Below are 19,141 nucleotides of genomic sequence, written 5' to 3'. Positions count from 1 at the left end.
GATACTAAAATAGCTAACCATGTAAAGTTAAACTATTCAAAATGAGTGTGTCACATTATTTTCTTGAGAATGTTGGCATGCTTGCTGCATCGCATTACGCGACCTCAATCAACGGGCTACGCACTGAATTCAGGACCTGTCAATTTAGAAGAGCAATGATCATAAAATACTGCAACACCAGCAACACTTCCCTCTACCTCGGGTATTTCGTGTGCAGTCGTCAGCACGTCTGTCTAGAGCACAGGAATGCCTGCATATCGCACTAAATAAGTGGAATTTTAACGCAGGTATTTGGTCGTAGAGATAATGCTTGCGCTGGTGCGAAGCAGCATTTACAGCGGTTGAGAGAAGATTTCACTTTGTTTGCTCCGCATTACACCGCTCCAGCGCTCTAGACAGCCCTGTACCTCGCGACTGAAATAAAGCATTAATATGTGAAAAATGCTCTATACACCTGCCTTAGTGTTAAGCGGCGCGCTCCGGTGTGCATTTTTAATATTCGCCGACCTTTGTTGTGACACGAGATCCTTACGGAAAGGGAGATTTTTAGAGCATGACGCATAGGGAAGCACATGCATGCCGAGATATTGCTTTAAACTTTACATTACACGCAAACTGTCAACGCACTACGTAATTCACTGTGGACAAAAGCGCGAGGCATAAGTAAGGTACACACATTTACACGCGTGGATGTAATAAGCACCTGCCTATAAGCACCAGTCCCCAAAAGAACCCGAGAACGGCAACTGACTTGTCACGGAGCTACCACGTAGATAAGTTTACACAATTACTCACTGTGAAGATGAGGGTGGCAGCGTCGATGCCGCGGAACAGCTCATGGTCTCCCACGCGCTCAACCAGCCCGCGCCGTGTAAGCGTCCCATCAAAGGGCAAAACAAAATTCCTTTCCCGGAACGTTACCAGGCACTTGCTCGTCATGGTGACGTACGTACATGTACTACTGCGAAATTGCGCAGCAATGAAAGTTGCTGAGTGAGACGCGAAGTAGAGTTTCTCGAGCACGTGCAGCAGTATGCGCCCTTTTCAATTTGGCTGAGCACTGTGGTGACTTGGCTTGGCTTGGCCAGCTTAGTTTGCGCAACATGACACTCCAATTGCTAAGGTTATTGCAAAATAAAATTACACCAAAAATACTTAGTTATACTAAATGCGACTTAGGTGCTCTAGCACCTAGTGAATTTGATTATTATGATGAAAGGGCAAAACAACAACAAACATGCCAAGCTATAGCCAAGCCAGCCAAGCGGCTTTATCGCTAGGAGGCTGTTCGTGTCTATTCGTGTCCCTGGCCGTTGGTGGCAACTGCGCCTAATGCGATGTGATTCCGATGTATTATGCAGGAACTGCGGCTTTCTGTCAATTGGCACACCGCGTTTGCGGGGTCTCTTTGCGGTCTTTTGGCTTGCGACTACTACGATGGACGCGAAGTACTGCCCGAGGTGCCCATTCTTTTCGTTCCAGCTGACGAAAGTTGTCACGCACATTGGATTAGTTCACAGTGCAGAGCCAAACTTAAATGTTTTCTGCGGCATAGGCGGCCTCGCGAACTCGTACTCGAATGTTTCATCCTACAGATCGCATCTATATCGCCGCCACCGAGATGTGCTTGAAGAAAACGGCAGCACTTTGAGACACGGATGCACCGAGAAAGCAAACAGAGAAAATTCAGAACTGGACGACGACGAGCCTGTCCCACATGAAATGGACTGGGCTGACACAGCGGACTATGGTAGCGGTCACCGCCAGAAAGAGCGACCTTCAGCGAATGTTTGTTCAGCTCAGAAGACAACAGTCCAACATGACAGATTTAGCAGCTTTTTGGACCAGGCAAAATCGACCCTGTGCAACTTCTTTTTCTTTTTCACTGAAGAGCACAGCTTGCCACACACAGCGGCTGAGAAGGTGTTTTCTGGATTGCAGCTGGTGTTTGAGCTGGTGCTGAAGGCCTATGGCAAGGAGGTTGAACGTGCAATAAAAACAAACACAACAGCACTACAACAATTGCTAAGCTGCTCATTTATGTCTGTCCTCTTTAGCGAATTAAAGAACAAGTACAGGCGTGAGCAATATGTGGAAGCGGATTTTCCTTTTGTTCCTCCTGAGGAACAGCTTTGGACGGCGCAGCAAAGTACCATTATGTACGTTTGCCCAAGCTGCTCAGTGCGCTTTGTGAAATCCCCGACATTGCAGCCCACTTGAAAACACCAAAGCGTGAGAACACGACGCCGTCTGTGTATAAAGACTATACTGATGGTGCGGTGTACAGAGAGCATCTTCAAGATGTGATTCCAGAAAGCAGAACACACACAATACTTCTTTTGTTTTATACTGACGAAATTGAAGTTGTAAATCCTCTGGGAGCGAAACGAGGAAAGCACAAGTTACTCGCTGTATACTGCAGCTTGTTGAACCTTCATGTCAAGCATAGATCGAAACTTGAGAGCATATATTTGATTCTGCTTGTTGGCTATGTTTATGTGAAAAAGTACGGCCTCAGCAATGTACTACAGCCATTACTCGAAGACCTAAACAAGTTGTACGCAGAAGGCCACACCATTGGCTTAGAAGGACAGGAGACAAGGGCCACAGTCATCGTGTTCGGCTTCTGTGGAGACAACCTTTCCCTGAACCGCTTGGGCGGATTCACTTTTTGTTTCAGCCGTGGGCGAGTCTGCAGATTCTGCATGGTATCTGTACAACATTTGCCAGAGAAAACCTGTGAAATGATGTGCCAGCCACGCATATCACGCAGCCACCAGTCACATCTTGAAGCAATCGCAGTGAACCCTGCTAACAGGACTTTGTATGGCGTTAATGAGGTCTCGCCCCTTTTGCAGTTGCCATACTTCGACATTACCCGGCAAATACCACCAGACATTATGCATGACATTTTGGAAGGAGGAATGGATTGCATCCTTCGACATGTTTTGAAATCTCTCCTTTCCAGTGGCTTACTGTGCAAGCAAAACCTTGAGGAGCTGTCTTCATTCAAGTATGGAGTAATGATCTAAAAAACAAGCCCCCACCGATCAACCCGGCATTCATTAATAGCAAATCTGTTTTAATGGGAACTGCTGCTACCAAGTGGTGCTTGATAAGGATTTTTCCCTTGATCTTTGGAGCGAGAGTTCCAAAAGAAAATGAGGATTGGGAATTGCTTTTGTAATTCTGGGAAATTGTTGACATCGTATTTGCATCGGAAATGACATCTGCACGGCTTGTCTACTTGGAAATGCTTGTGCAGACATTTTTGAACGAGCTCACTGACAGGTACGGGCCTGCCGCAGTCACTCCTAAGCTTCACTATGGTGCATTATGCTAGGTTTGTGCGCGAGGTGGGACATCTAAGACATTTCTGGTCCATGAGGTTTGAAGCGAAGCATCAAACCCTCAAGAAGTTGGCAGCCTGTGTCAAAAACTTCAGGAACCTTACATACACACTTGCAAAAAGGCACCAGTTGCGCCAGAGCTACCAACTCCGCACCTTTCAACTGTACCAAGAACTGAAAACATCGTCAAGTAAGCCTGTTGACTGGAATGCGCTCCCTGCCTGTGCCAAAGAAGTGCTTCCAACCACAGTCGTCCATGACGTCAAAAGTGCAACACTTGATCGACACAGGTACAAGTATGGGTGTGTTTTGGTTTCGACAGGAGCGGAGTGGCCAGAGTTTTATAAGATTGAGTCACTCTTAGTGGCAAATTGGGTCCTCCACATCGTCGCAACAACCCTGGAAGTGCAGCACTTTGACCGACACAGGTACTGCTACGGCGTCAAAACCACAAATGAGCAGAAAATCTATGAACCTAGTGAGAAGTTTGAACATTATCTTCTGGACTTGTATGAGAGTGGTATACTTGTACCAAAGTGCGAGACTCTGCTGTAAACAAATGCTGCCTTGTCTCAAAACAGCAGTATTGAACTGAGCTAATAGTATTCTTCAGAGTTTTATGTAGTGCATCTTTGGCATATTCAAATTACCACTTTTTATATCTGAGAATAAACGATTTTGATGCTTATGACTCATGCCATCTCATAATTATACTGTAGCGTCTTAACAGGCCTGTGCTGTCTGGAAATATGTTTATAATGCGATAGCATTTTTCATGTCCCTTGGTGAAAAGCCATGCCCAGAATCCGCACCTAATAACTTTGTTCAAAAGGTGAGAGACTGAGCGGAAAGAACCTGGGTCGCACAAGCCCTACGGCTAGGTGTGTTGGAAGTAGCCACCCACCATGACATCGATTAACCGCCACACCACAGCACTAGAGTTCGTATCAGCGCTCCCGGTGATCTGTGAATGTGCTGAGCAAGTTGAGGGAACTGCTCACAACCTGGATTGCACAAGACTCATGGGTGGTTGTGTTGGCGACAGCTACCTGCCAGGTCATTGATTAACTGCAACACTGTTGTGCCAGGAGTGTTGTGAGGACTCCCGGCAATCTAGGAACCTACCCAGCAGCTAGTGAAGCAACGGCCCACTGTGACAGGGCGCAGTGAAATTAGTTATTGGTACCGAGAGGGTGCTCAGGGAGAGCAACTTGGGGCTCACAAGTCCCACAGGTGGCTATGTTTGAAATACCGTATGCATATCACGATTCAGTATCTCACTTTGAATCATTCTTTATAGCCACAACTTGGCAAGACCACTTTGCAGCAACTCTCGGCATCAACAATTCAGTAACAACAACCTAGCCAAAAGAAACGCTATCGCAATACCATCTCAGAAGAATGTGCGTATGGATCACCAACTTTTTAGCTACAACGCCATTTTTTGTCTTACATCCTGATGTCAACAGCACACCATGTAGACGGAGCACGAGAAGACGACATACCAAGCGCCATTTTCAACAACATTTATTTGAAAGACACAAGGCTTCATATATGCTTACATAAAGGCACCATAATATCAGAAACTTATCAGTGCACACCACGTGGCACAGATAGTTCTGCACACTTGTGAAAATTATTGGTCATATAACAGCTCAAGTTCTTTTTTGTTCGGCGGTCGAATTTCGATGGAGGCGAAATTCTAGAGGCCCGTGTACTGCACGATGTCAGTGCACATTAAAGAACCCCAGGTGGTCGAAATTTTCGGAGCCCTTCACTACGGCGTCTCATAGCCTGAGTCGTTTTAGGACGTTAAACCCCCATAAACTAACTAAACTGTTTTTTGTTTGCAAAAAGGACTGTCTGCTAACACGTTGGTCACACAGTCTGTAAATCTCGGCTGCCTCGGTAATTTCACGTATCACTGTGCTTTTCAAGCGCTTTGCATCGTCTAAATTTTGTGGCACAAGTTTCGGATGGGCAATCCCTGATGTGAATTCCTGAATTTCTGCATGCCTGATCGGCATTCGTTTTGTGTTCTTTCAGTCTGGTTCGTGAAATTGAGGCAACTGAGATTGCCAGTCTGTGTAACCAATGTGTTAGCACGCCGTATCTTTTGCTAACAAAAACAGAACTTTAGCTGCTAACGTGCAATAATTTTCATGGTTGTGCAGAAGTGCCTGTGTCACATGGTGCCTTTATGCAAATGTATGCGAAGTCGTGCTTCTTTCAAATAAGCGTTGAAAGTCGGCACTCACTGTGTCGTCATCTCGTCTTGTGTCCCCGTCTATGTACTGTGCTGTAATTGACATCAGGATGGAAAACCCCAAGCCCAAGCTGCTGTTCTAGCCGCCTTGCAGCAGAGGGTGAGAAGGATAAAATAATTCATTTGAATATCACCTGAAATAAGTAATTGTGCAATAGATACGAATAAGGTACACATATATCCATTAATCTCTTGCACTAAAAAGAGGGCAACTCACTGTTTGCTCAGTACTCATTTAGGCTCCTAGAAAATTGCTGTTCTGATAGCGCCTCGGACACCACAGTCTAGTATCTCCTATTGTGTGTACTTGAGGCAGTTTGTGTCACTGAAGTGGACAGCTGTGGTCTCCGAATACATATTTTAAGACTGTTCTTATTGTCAAGGTGTTCATTTTACAACGTAATAGTAGTGATCAGAAAACACAATGGTCACTCGTGAAAATCTGGCTACAATTCTGACACGTCACTGAAGAAAATTGCATCACAGCAGAGGAAACCAGGTTTTACACTTGGCAGAATGGAAATCAGAAAGGCACTTATGCAATTCCTCACAGTTGTGCTGTTACTTTAAGCCATTGCACCATTTTCCAGCCAGTAGGGAATGATTTGTCTCACACAAAAAATAAAGAAATGGCTTGCATAGTTGTCTGTTGCCAGTAAACACCATCTTGGAAGTTTAGTGCAACTACACTGCGTGAAAGGCATTCTAATGGCATATGGAGATGAGTTTTTCTCCTGTGTAATTCAATATTATAGGATACATTTTTTTAAAAATTAGGTAGCTTTCTAACATGTTTGCTATTAATTAAGCAGAATTCCTTCCCATATATCATCCTACGTCGCTTTCCTGGCCTATTACAGCTGGTACTGGGGACATATGCAGCTGCAATTTACGTTTTTATCGATAAGAGCATTTTGTCTGTGTTATACACAATTTATTTTCTAGTGTTTGTGTTTCTGTTATGGCAGGTGAATGTGCAAGGCCTACTGATGAAGAATTATCTTGCAATCACGCGTACAAAAGGTAAAGCAACTCAAGCTATGATCAAGGGACGCCATAGTGAAGGGCTCCGGATAATTTCGACTACCTAAAATTCGTTACTGTGCACTGACATTGCACATGCAGTACACGGGCTTCTATAGCGTTTCGCCGCGGCCGAGCCCGAACCAGTATCTTACCTTAGGCCAGCAGCCGATCGAGCACCGTATACATAAGAGTGTAAATATATAGTGACTGAGTCACCATGGCGATTTAGAAATGAAATTTTTACTATAGCGCTTCTAATTACGATTTGTACTGGCACGCTATAGCGGATTAAAGTGTCTCACTCATTCAAATGCGCTTCACCATTTGCGATGTGCTACAATAAAAAAATGCCTTTATCCGTGTATCCCACACTGACGCAAAAGTTCACAGGCCACTGCACCATAACCTGAGGCCCGAGGATAAAGTACGCGTGTGTGTATGTGTGTGTGTGTTGTGTGTGTGTGTGTGTGTGTGTGTGTGTGCGCGTGTGTGTGTGTGTGTGTGTGTGTGTGTGTGTGTGTGTGTGTGCGTGTGTGTGTGTGTGTGTGTGTGTGTGTGTGTGTGTGTGTGTGTGTGTGTGTGTGTGTGTGTGTGTGTGTGTGTGTGTGTGTGTGTGTGTGTGTGTGTGTGTGTGCGTGCGTGCGTGTGTGTGTGCGTGTGTGTGTGTGTGTGTGTGTGTGTGTGTGTGTGTGTGTGTGTGTGTGTGTGTGTGTGTGTGTACACGCGCATTTCGGCGTAACGGCTATCCGTTGCTTGCATGAACTTGACTACACCAAATAGCGATCACCGAGCTGTCGCTGGACCCATGCCGCTCATGGACGCTTCGCCCTCGGAACAAGCGCGGCACGTGGGGCATGGACCACCAGCCCACCTACATGAAGAATGGCGTTTTCGCCACATTTCTTCATGCGCCTGAAATTCCCATAGCGCGCGACTGCTTCGCTTCGCGGTCCAGTGCATCCATGGATGCATGCATGCATGCATGCATGCGCGCATCGGTCGGGGGAGTAAGCGAGCAGTTTGTCCTCCCGTTAGTCCTTTTCGGGCCAGGACTAAACAAATGGTCCTCCAAATTTGCACACGGCACGCAGCTCGCCGCAGTTGGTCCTTTCGCAGACTAAGGGGTCGTTTTGAGGGCTAAAGTTGACGTTACTCCCCCCTTGAGCCGGTTTTTTTCTTAGAGTGTACGCGCTAAATGTTCCAGGCAGGGGAAAGCAGGTGGGAATCCATCACTGTAGTCTGAAGAAGCCGTTCATGGAACGCAGCGGGATCGTCAATCTGACTCCAAATGAACCAGAAGAGCTGGACAGCGAGAGTCAGGATTGGAAGGAAAGTGCGGACGCTAGTGGAAACGTGAAGGACATTTTGGCTCTTTCCGTGGATGCACATTTCCTAAGCTTGACCCAGGTCGACACGCTAAAGCAGTTGTTGAGCAAATTCGCTGACATACTTAGCAGCCGCACAGGAAAGACACACCACCTGACGGACGAAATTGAGCTCACGTCTGATGAGCCGGTACGGTCGAAAACCTACAGGGTATGACCGTGGCAAAAAGAGATAATGGGCGCTGAAATTCAGCGCATGTCCAAGACAGCGATCATAGAGGCAGCGGAAAGTGACAATACCTCACCGCTGATTCTTGTTGACGCCGCAGGGAAAGATCCTCTTCCCTGCTTTGATTATAGAAAGTTGAATGCTATTACGAGGGATCAGGTATATTCGATTCCCAACACAGAGGAAATGATAGAAAAGGTAGGCGGCGCAAAATTCATTTCCACCCTTGATCTCGTGCGGGGATATTGGCAAGTTCCCCTCTCAGAAGGCGCGGGCCGGTACGCTGCTTTGATCTTCTCAGCAGGCACCTTTAGACCCTTAATGTTTAGTCTTGGTTTGAGAATGCCCCCTTTCGCTTCTCGAAACTCTTGGACATCGTACTTAATGATATGCATTGCTTTGCAGTTCCTTACTTAGACGATGTCGCTTTTTTTTCGGACACCTGGGAAGAGCATCTAGTGCGCCTAAACACCGTGTTTTCTAGTTTGAAAAAGGGCGGACTGCTATTTAAAGCAGAAAACTGCAGGTTTTGGTTGCGCTCATGTGACGCACTTGGGCCACATTGTAGGCCAGGGAACTAGAAGCCCATCAGAGTTAAAAATTGCCCCGATCGCGGCACTTCCGCAGCCACGGACGAAGATGGACATTCGATCCTTTTTGGGATTAGTTGGGTACTACCAGCAATATATTCCGAGCTAATCACAGCCGGCTAGTCCCTTAACTGATGCCTTGCGAAAGGGATCACCTACTGATGTACGTTGGGATGATTTAAAAGAAAACTCCTTCAAGAGCCTGAAGGAAGCTCTCGTGTCCCAATCCTTGGTCAGGACCCCTGACTATGGGAAAGAGTTCATAGTTAAGTGTGACGCCAGTGATAGAGGACTGGGTGCTGTTTTAAGTCAAGTTGGCAATGACCACGAAGAATCGCCGATTCTGTACATCAGCCGCAAGCTGACTTGTAGAGAGGAAGCATACAGCGCTTTAGAAAATGACTCCGCGTGTTTAGTTTGGGTGGCACAGAAGTTGTGTTACCTGTCCGGAGCAAAGTTTCTCTCTGAGACTGACCATTGCCCTTTAACGAGGCTGCGCCGAGATGCCCCGCCAAAATTGTAGCTTGCTAAGATGGAGTCTATCTCTTCAACAGTAAAATTTCTCGGTGCCCTACAAGAAGGGTAAACTGCACGGAAATGCTGATGGCTTGAACAGATTGATATAAGCGGGAGAACTTAGTGGGACCTCGTGCTGTGTGTGTCTTTTTTTAATCTTTGTTCCGTGTAGTCCGGCTATGGCGATTTCAAAAGGGGATATTTAGTGCTCTGTCGGCACAAAGTTAACCCAAATTTAAATGCATTTTTTAACTGTCTAGTTGTCAATGGGAGCAGCCTGGTGATTCTTTGCAGAATTCCGAGCGCTTGCTTGTGGGGTGGCGCCCTGTCGCGAAGAGCGGTCCACTTAAGCCTTCCTTTATTGAATGTTCGAGTTTAGACGTCATTTGTGGGAGCCAGCCCTTCAGCACTGTTCGCGCTAGCCTCACCTCTTCCTGCTCAGCGGTGGTCAACGCTGGCCATTCGGGATTTGTTGTGCTGCGGAGGAGCTGTTACGGACGGCGACAGCCTGTCTGCATTAGCATCGTCGATAGCAAGTTTCGCCTCCTGGCAGCCAACACTTATGCTTCTTTGGGGAGGCTCCGAGCAAACCTTCCACGCTTGCCGCCAAGGACCACGTGGAGTGGACCCAGGAGTCAGCTGGATACAATTAGCAAGCGTCGCCCGGTTAGATTATGGAGCTCGAGAGAGCGAAGGCCTGAAAGACGCCGCCGCAGCGAGCGAGCGGCAGTTATCTTCCCAATTGTCGTGACTATGTTGGGAGGAACAAAGGGGCCTGGGTTCCGGTGACAGACAGCGTGCCGAGTACAGCGGCGGGCTAGCGGTGATCGGCCGTAATCATCGCAAGCATCTCAAAAGACTAACGACCCCTTTCGGCTTCTCGACCCGACCTTGCGATCTAGCCTGGCGTGTCGTCTGACATCTAATGAAGAACAGGTGTCAGCAGCGCGTGGGAACCTTCGACTGGCCAGATAACATCACCTCCCGCAGTCGACGTGAACCCGACGGCATCCTCCTCTCTCCCAGGCTCGACATGTAACGGGGGCGTGTCCCTTTGTGCGGTGGTGTGAGTTTGTGCATGTGAATGAAAGTTTCAGGCCAGGTACACCCCGGAGAGGGTGTCCTCAACCTAATGAACTTAGAAACGTTTTAGAACGATATAAAACTCGACAGCGAGTGCAGTGAAAAGGATCCTCCATTCTGATCTTTACACATGTAAAAATGCAAATAAGCCTACTGTACAGTTTTGTTCTTAACGCAGTCCGACAACGTCCTTCGGAGCCGGGACCTGAGGTGCTGAACCAGTGCACCTACTCAAGGGCCCCTTCTTCTCTAACAAGCTCTGCACCCTGATTTCGCAATGCCTGTATGACTGCTGAGGTTCCCACTGAATCACGCGCTTTCTCGTAATCAAGGAAGGCTACAATGAAGGTAGGTTATATTCTGCGCATTTCTCTATCACCTGACTGACAGTGTGGATATTGTCTATTGTGGAGAAGCATTTGCGAAAGGCTGCCTGATCAAGTGATTGATTGATGTCTAAGGTTGTCCGTACTCTATTAGGTATTACCTTAGGAAATACCTTGTAGGCAACGCGCAGTAAGCTGATCGGTCTGTAATTTTTCAAGTGCTTGGCGTCTCCTTTCTTAATTCATGAAGTTTGCGTCCTTCCAAGCTTCTAGTACGGTCGAGGTCATAAGGCATTGCGTATACAGGGTGGCTAGTTTTTCTAGCACAATCTCCCTCGTTCCGTCCAGAGATAAGCTGTTACCTGATTATCACCAGCTGATTTTCCACTTTGAATTGCTCCTAAAGCTTTCTTTACTTCCTGTTTCGTTGCTGCCGAGATGGCCCAATGTTCTCCTCCTCATTAGCCTCTCTCATTAACGTTCCGAATATATTGGCTATTTTTTAGATTTGTATAGAACTTTTCGGCTACTTGAACTATCTTATCCATATTGCTAATGACACTGCCCTCCTTGTCTCTTTAGCGCATACATCTGGTTTTTGCCTATGCCTAGTTGCTTCTTCACAGCTTTTTGACTACCGCCGTTCTTTCGAGCACGGTCGATGTTCTCGATATATAACTTTATTATGTTGGCTACCTAGCGCTTCTTGATTAACTTTCACAGCTCTGCCAGTTCTCTTCTGTCTGTAGGGTTAGACGCGCTCATGTTTTGATGTTTTTTAATGAGAGCTTTTGTCTCCTGAGATAGCTTGGCGGTATCCTGTTGAACCATTCTATCACCCACTTCTACGGCCCACTCCGTAATGATAGCTGATATAATGGTTCAATGTTTGAACATTAAGATCGTCTTCCTCAGTTATGTTCACGGATAGCAGAATGAACGGAGGCTTGAGGGCAAGAACATGAGCATGCATTGGGAACTGGAAGGGGCAAAGCTCAGATTCGATTCCCTGAAGGATGGCTTTATAATTTGCGGCGTATAAAAACACGGATGATGAATTTTCTTCTTACCTCCGGAAGCTATACGCCGCTTGTTCGTGCTGCGGTTTCAAATTTATGCATTGCTTCTCTAAGTTGCGCATTCAGTCCTGTGAAAAAGGAAAAATATACTTACGCTGTGACTACGGTGTTAATGAAGTTTGAAGGGTCTTGTTATAAAACGCTGCTGCGGTTTCAAACTTACCTAATCTGGGTTTCATTTTGTGATTGTAGAATCAACGGCGCCCGGGCCAGAAAAGTTTGAAAGCTGTTTTGCGGTACTCACACACATTTTTCGTGACACATTCTCCAGTTTATTTGTGCAAAGAAACCAATCTTTTAAAAATTTATTCACTGAAAAGACATATTTCTGCGACACAACCAACATTCCATCTCACCGAGAGGCTTCCAAGACAACATATGGTTTACAAGTGATTCTAGTGCTCATTTTCTTGATGTGGTCGAGCAAAATATACATTATATGCCGGCCCAAAAATCAGGTTTTTTAGTGCTAAGAGATCTAAATGCTTACAACTTTGGTGCTGAAAGGTTTGCGCTCATAAAGCCTTCGCTTTTGACTATAGCGGAATTGTCGCACAATTATTAGGGTGACAACACATATGCGTCGCATTCCTTCTCTCGGTACAGCGAACTGTCAAGTTTAATCGAGAGCAAGAGAATGATCGAGAAAAGGAATACACCATGGTAGGAAAACAGCGAGTGGTTATGTCTGCGATCAGAGGAGAGATAAAAATGAAAACTGCACCGCACGCAGCTATACGAAAAGGAACAGTCAGAGCGTAGCGCTGTAGTTTCTGCACTTGCACAAACTGAGTTCCCGACGGTTTGGCCGTCTGAATATGAACTGCAGTTGATGACATCGGCAGTTGCCTCCTTTGGTAATACTGCGCTTTTTTAGAGACTGGCGCAAGGTTATTTCGTAGCTGGGACTGCTCGCACAGTGATCTTCATTTCTGCACAAAGACCAGGGAGCATGCTACCACACCTGACTAATACGTAGTTGCGTGCAGATACCGAGTTGGTTGGACTATCACTGTTTTGCAAAATGCAGCCGTAGAATAATTGCCAATCTCACAAATCGCGCCAAGTATGGGTCTCGAATGCTCTTCTCTTCACCGGCAATACACAGTAGCGGCAGTGAAAGCGCTCCTGTAATAGGAGCATTGGTGGAAAATAGGAAGATATTGTGCATCGGTAGATCAATTTTAGAGACACTTCGCATACCGTGGACCGTGTTACCGTTACCAGAGTACTGGGAACCGGAATAAGCATGCGCACCTGTGTGCCGTAGAAACACGCCCGAAGAGACTTTAAGCATACCATAATCCCGTACCGAAATTCCAGGAGTCCCAGCAGCGCGAGGGCCGGTCTGGCACGGACGGCGGCGAATATGCCGTCCCTATGTTGACGCTAGTAGTACTTAATTAACACAGCGCTGCTGAACAACACTGGATGCGTTTGGCTGGATGATAATGAGTAAATGCTCCCTTATTCAAATCTACTCCAACTCGGGGGACTCCCCTAAACACTACAAATACACCGTTTCCACCTCGAGTTATTGATCAATTCGCTCTCGCCCTACCATATGCTATAACATATGAAGTTTCTGTGAAAGCTGTACAGCTTTCCTCTGTGGCAATATGGCTGCGTTTGGGTGGATGCGAATGAGTAATTAATCCCGTGTTACAAATATGCTGCAACTTTCTGGATTCCCCTAAACATTGGACCAACTGCTTGCAATGTAACCGAAATTTGAAGAAACAAACAGGTTTCATCCAGGTCCAGTTTACGGCAACCAGGTTGATACCGGGCCGTTACGGGTTTAATCAGCCTGGTTTAGCGCTTATACCGGAGAAACGAGCCTGAACAGGTTTAATCATGCTTTAATCATAGCGATCATACCGGAGGTACCGACTTGGTCAAAAGTCTTAAGGCCACAGCGTTCAGCTGCAGTAAAATGGATTTTCTTTGAATGCTCCATGTAGCAGATCATTGAAAACACAAGTGAAGCAGGATGCTTCTCTACCGCAAGAAGAAACCTTCTGCTAGCATTTCAAAGTCGTTCGGTCTTTAATGGTGCCGTAATGGCTCTGTTATCCGGCCGAAGCGAAAAGCAAATGGCCTTAAGACTTTTGACTAAGACTGTACCTGACTTGGACAGTGCACTCAGTGAATACATTTGCTTGGAGGTGAACCGATAAGTTATTTAGCTAGCTTGATAGATGCAGCGATGCAACTTCATACCAGTGATTGACGAACAACTTCCAAGCCATAAGCTAAATCAAGAACGTGAGCTTTCATCAGCAGCGTGAAAAATATGACCGAGGATAACGAAAACACAAAGCTGACCACCGAAATATAAAAGCGCAGGTTCACAGCAAGGTACAGTGTACAGTGCACGAATTAACTGAGGCGGATACACTTTATTTCTTGATCGGCTTAGTGGAATCAGCAGCAAAAAAATAGAAAAGGGAGCATAGAAAAAAAAAATGAACGTAAAAGCGCAAAAAACAATTACGTAGAATAAGACACACAACACGAGCGCTCGTGTTGTGTGTCTTATTCTACGCCCTTGTTTTTTGCGCTTTTACGTTCAGCATCCTAAACCAACTCGCCCAAGCTCGCCCGAGCTTGGGCGAGCCGCGCACCATTGGGCGGGAGAATAAAACTCTATCCCTGGACTAAAAACAAAAGTTTTATTCCCCGTCATGACAGCATGGTGGTAGGTGTTTTCCCATATTTTAGTTTATTATTTTAATGACAGGCTATACGTTTTCACCATGTGGATTTTTCTTTGTTACACCTCGAACGGGCCTAGAGTCATGCATTTTAGATACTTCTCGAACCATTTGCTCGTTCTGAAAGTTTATAAATATGTGCACATTGCGTTAACAAAAGCACGTTATTGACGTGAGTATATTAGATGCTGTCCAAGCTGCATGTAGTTTTGACCAAGTTGCTCTGCGAGCCTTTGTTGAAGAGGAAATCGTGGGGTCATTCGATAGACAAGGCGTCCCTCTACGCTCGACATCGTGGCGTTTTTGACGCGGCATGTTTGATCTTACATGAGGATGTAGTAGCTTCGATCCCAGAATAGGTCACAGTATAAGAAACATGAGGACTCTTGGCCAATGAAGGGACTGAACAGACAGCAAGTGCGAAGTTTTAAGGCATCACCGTAAAAAGCGCGACCCTGTACCAGGGTCTACTCCAGCAAGAGTCGCGCACGTGCAGTCGTATCCCCGGTACTCCGGTAACTATAACGGTAACACAGTACACAATATGCTAAAGGCCTCCATTGTCGATGCACCAACTGACGTATGCTGTGAGAAGGCAGCTATTACTCATCATAACCCAAAACACGAAGACGTGACACAGGGTCTGAAGAAAACGCCAACTTCCTCAAGGCTGCGAGAGTTCTCTGGTGCCCAAGACCGCGGACCTTACTCTGCGGACGAGACATGGCCCACTCCGTGGGCACTGTCTTCAAATACACCTGAGAGTGCCAGACAGAAAGATGCGCACGCACACGAGGCACAACGCTCTTAACAGAAGAAAAAGACGACGAGGAGTTGAAAGTGCACAAGTTCAGCCGCCAGGTGGCATCGCTTCTTTTGTCGACTGTCGTGTGAGAGTTGTGTAAGAGGTGATGCATTGCTTGGCACGTCTGAAGAAACACTTCTGTCAGCAATGAAACTTGTGGGGCACTGGCAGGCGGTGCGGTAAACGTTTTCTTAGAAGTCCTCGTCCCACCCCGAAGTTTCGTCGGGTGGAATCTCGAAGTTGCGGGGGTAGACATCAAAGTTTGAGCTGTCTGCAGGTCCTCGGATCTGCAACAAAGCGTGCTTACAAAAAGAACAAACGAATCCTCCCTTCTCGTGCAAAAGTAGTAGGCGAAAAAACAACAACCTCCAGCTGCCACCCTGCTACGCCGAAAAATATGATTCTGTTGGTAAGCAACGCAGCCTGTTGACAAGCGATGAATCCACAACCCGTCCCATACCTTGCAATAAATGCGTACGCAAATGCTTTGACAGGAACAACCTAATAGTATGGGGGGCTTAACGTCCGAAAGCTGCGCATGGGCTTTCAGAGACACCGTCCATTCTCAGCAAAAATGAGTAAAAAGGGAGTAAAGTGCCCTCTACCGTACTACATTTCATAAAATCGTCCGCGCTATTGCACAACTTACTCACTTTTTACTCTCATATAGGCGTAGTCCTGTTTATAGTGTTGTAGAGGACTTTGAATAAATTTATACCCGCTGTGGGTTCTCCAACCTGCTGGGAGATCGAAAAGAACACGGGAGTTTTAACATTTCGCCTCGACCGAAATGCGGCGGCCGCGTCCTTGGGCTCAGCAGGCCAATGGCGATCCGGCTAATTCCACCCGACTTGGCTGAAATGAAAATTACTACACAAATTCTGCGCGTCTTTGTGTCTCCAAACTATTAATAAGGTTCTCACCTCGACAGCCGCCTTTAATGCCTGTGGTTTTACAAGTATTTGGATTCATACACATAGTACATCCGCGACAGTTCCTAAATCGACAATAATATATATTTGAGGAATTATTATCAGAATTTTGTGTATCCGTGAAGCGTAGTGGCGTGCAATCTTTCGATACTACAGTACTACAGACTCTGTTAGTTGATGCTGCTTGTTTTAGCTTCGACGCGAAGAGAGAAAAATCGCTGGACGGCTAAGAGTTTGTACCGCGAATGATGAAGCATTAGCTGGCTTGTGATCTCGAATAAATGGAAACATACTAGTGTTTATATTGATACGTGGCGGCTAGAAGCAGCAGTAGAAAGAGCAGAGGTAACCTGCTACGCAAGGAACCGATGGTTTGGAGTGGACTCTCAGCACACAAGCGCGCACTTCAGCGTCGTCTTCGTTACCAACCACTTCGTCGTCCTCCCAGCGTCCGTAGCATGACCCCCCCTCGCACCAAAAGCACCGTCCCGGTGCGCACTACACAGGCCAGCTAGACGGCGAGTTGTAAGGTTTGAGGCGGGACACATGGACGATGTCGGTGCGGGGTGCAGCGGCCGGAGATGGCCGATGTAGCGGGGTGATCTCGTACGCCACCGCGGTCACCGGACGTACGGCCCGATAAGGGCCTGTATATCGGGGGAGCAGTTTTTCACAAAGGCCCACACGGCGGGAAGGGATCCCAGCGTCCGTAGCAATATATTAGAGTCCATGCTCTAACGACTAGGCCACCGCTGCGCTCGCCTTCTGCACTCTGTCTTAACGCTCGCCCATCCGCTAGCCTTCGCGCCGATTCGCACGTATATTGCGAAGCAGAGGGCACCCAATCAATAGCGAAAGTCTGCGAAAATAGACAACGGATTTTGTTTTCTTTTCTTCTTCACGAGGCGAGGAAGCCTCGGCAACCGCGCAGGACCTCGGACTATGGCGTAAGTTACTACTTCTAATAACTTTTCATCAATAGTGCAACCAATAGGACGAGTCAAAAGTCCCACTGCAAAATGAGAGATTTCACTAGCATCGAAACTGAAAAAGCGTTGTTCTGCATCAACATCTCGTCCGTTATAGGTAAATCTACCTTACGCCAAGGAGGCCATGGTCATGGACCACGCGTAGGCTAGACAAGCGCTTCTATTTTTCGCACCGCAAGCTGCGTTATTCGCTTCGCCATGGGGGCCCTTTAGACATTGCAATTCAGTTAGATGCCGCGATGCGGCGCCAGACCTGGAAAGCGGCTGCGGGTACCGATCGCTGAGGCTGCTTCAGTTCATTCGCGTTCCGTAGTAGGGCGCCACCAAGACAGTTCTCCTGGAGTCGGTTCTCGCGTCTACAGCCGTGCAGCAGGTTAGAAGGCCAGCTGACCGGAAAGACTAAGAAAGGGGGCCTTTGCGCTGGAATGAGCTGTATCGGACTGGCACTGGATAAGAAGCGGAAGTTATGGTTCTACAGAACATGTTGGAGCAGGTAGAGATGATCTGATTGCACAAGGGTTTCTAGGTTCCAAATAACGGTCACACTACCGTCAGTGAAACAAATGTATTCAAGTACTCCTTAGCCGTCCTTGAGCTATGGATGCAAGTCCCTAACTAGCACCCTGAGGAGTGCCAAAGCACTTTGTACAATTTACAGAGTCTGTTTAGTAATGCGGCGCAATTTGTAAAACCGGGTATATCAAGAAAATTTCAAAGCCAATTATATCGGTAAAATTATCAATGGGAAGAATTGCACTCTATTCTAATCATTCCTGCTGGTTTCGAAGCTAAGCGTCTCGACAAGATACTCGCAGTGCTTCACTAAGCAATGGGGTTCGTATAGTTGCGTTGTGAGCAATGGGAGCAAATTATTGCCAAGTTAACCGTGCCTCTACTCTCCGTCATTCCTTGGCTCTTTTTCACAGCTCTTAGCCTTTTGTGCCTGCCGTTCGTGGTGTTGAAGAAGTCATTCAAATAGCTGCCACCTGTCAGTCTTGCCACAAAAGAACTACACGAGGTAGGAATGGAAGGCCACGCCTTGGAGCATGCGCAGTATATGGAAAGAGAATTTAACAGAAAGATACAGGAGCATCCACGTCTGGCCCAGACTTCGATAACCATGCGATCTGAACGATGACTAGTTTCACTTATTATACTAGAAAAGCGATCCAGCGCATTCGTAGACACATCACTGAAAACTTTGGTTTACGGTGTAAAGATAACGAAGTCTTGGATTCAAAGTTTAAAGTAGTCTAAAACACTGGGAGTTCCAGCCGTGATAGCTCAGAGTCTGGGGTAATTTGCTGTCCATCACAAGGCATTGAGCTTGACCTGGACGCGGTGGCCGTATGTCAATAGACGCGAAATAGAGCAGTGTTTGTGAATTGCTCAGAAAAGAGTAGGTGGTAGAAATTAAATTTTCCTTCACGGCGTGACTCGTGTCCCATGTGGTTGCGGTGGCACGGAAAATACAGGTTTTAGACAAAAATATGAATATTGCAACTTCAGCTTTACAAAGACCTTCTTTATTTCGGACGATTAATTATGAGGCACCGTTTAATCAGCAAGCAAAACAAATCCAGTGTGACATGGAAGTCGCTTGCGTTCTCATGTTTGAAAGAACGTACGCAAGCTAGTGCCTGCACAGCATCGAATATCAGTAAAAACATTTTAGTTTCAAGACCAGTTGTCTTAGAAAACAGACAGTGCACTTCCTCTATCTTTTTTTAACCTCTGTTGAGACCACAAAATACCCTCATAACATACTAGACGTTCGTCCGCGCCTTTGAATACATGGTGTCGGAAGAAAGCAATGTCAGTTACCTGAGGTTCAAAGGGAGGTTGGAGCGTCCGCGCTTGTAATCCGTCCCAGTCGAAGCCCTGGAACCACCTGCGAATGTAAGTAAG

At 46.7% G+C, this 19,141-nt stretch overlaps 1 protein-coding gene across 1 annotated transcript in view; it reads right to left on the bottom strand.

Annotated features, from left to right (window-relative positions):
- Positions 1-12,080: 12,080 nt before the first annotated feature.
- Positions 12,081-19,141, bottom strand: part of LOC144116041 (cGMP-dependent protein kinase, isozyme 1-like) — an 827,405-nt gene continuing 820,344 nt past the window's right edge. The window contains exons 15-16 of the mRNA XM_077650707.1: positions 19,058-19,124; positions 12,081-15,599 (exon numbers count right to left, since the gene is read on the bottom strand). Coding sequence (XP_077506833.1) covers positions 15,504-15,599; positions 19,058-19,124 — 163 coding nt within the window. The 3' untranslated portion in view covers positions 12,081-15,503. The remainder of the gene's footprint in view (positions 15,600-19,057; positions 19,125-19,141) is intronic.

Source organism: Amblyomma americanum, chromosome 1 (assembly GCF_052857255.1).
Source record: "Amblyomma americanum isolate KBUSLIRL-KWMA chromosome 1, ASM5285725v1, whole genome shotgun sequence".
Classification (NCBI taxonomy): Eukaryota; Metazoa; Arthropoda; class Arachnida; order Ixodida; family Ixodidae; genus Amblyomma; species Amblyomma americanum.
Note: the sequence above shows the minus strand (reverse complement) of the source record. Positions and strands in the feature narration are given on the sequence as shown.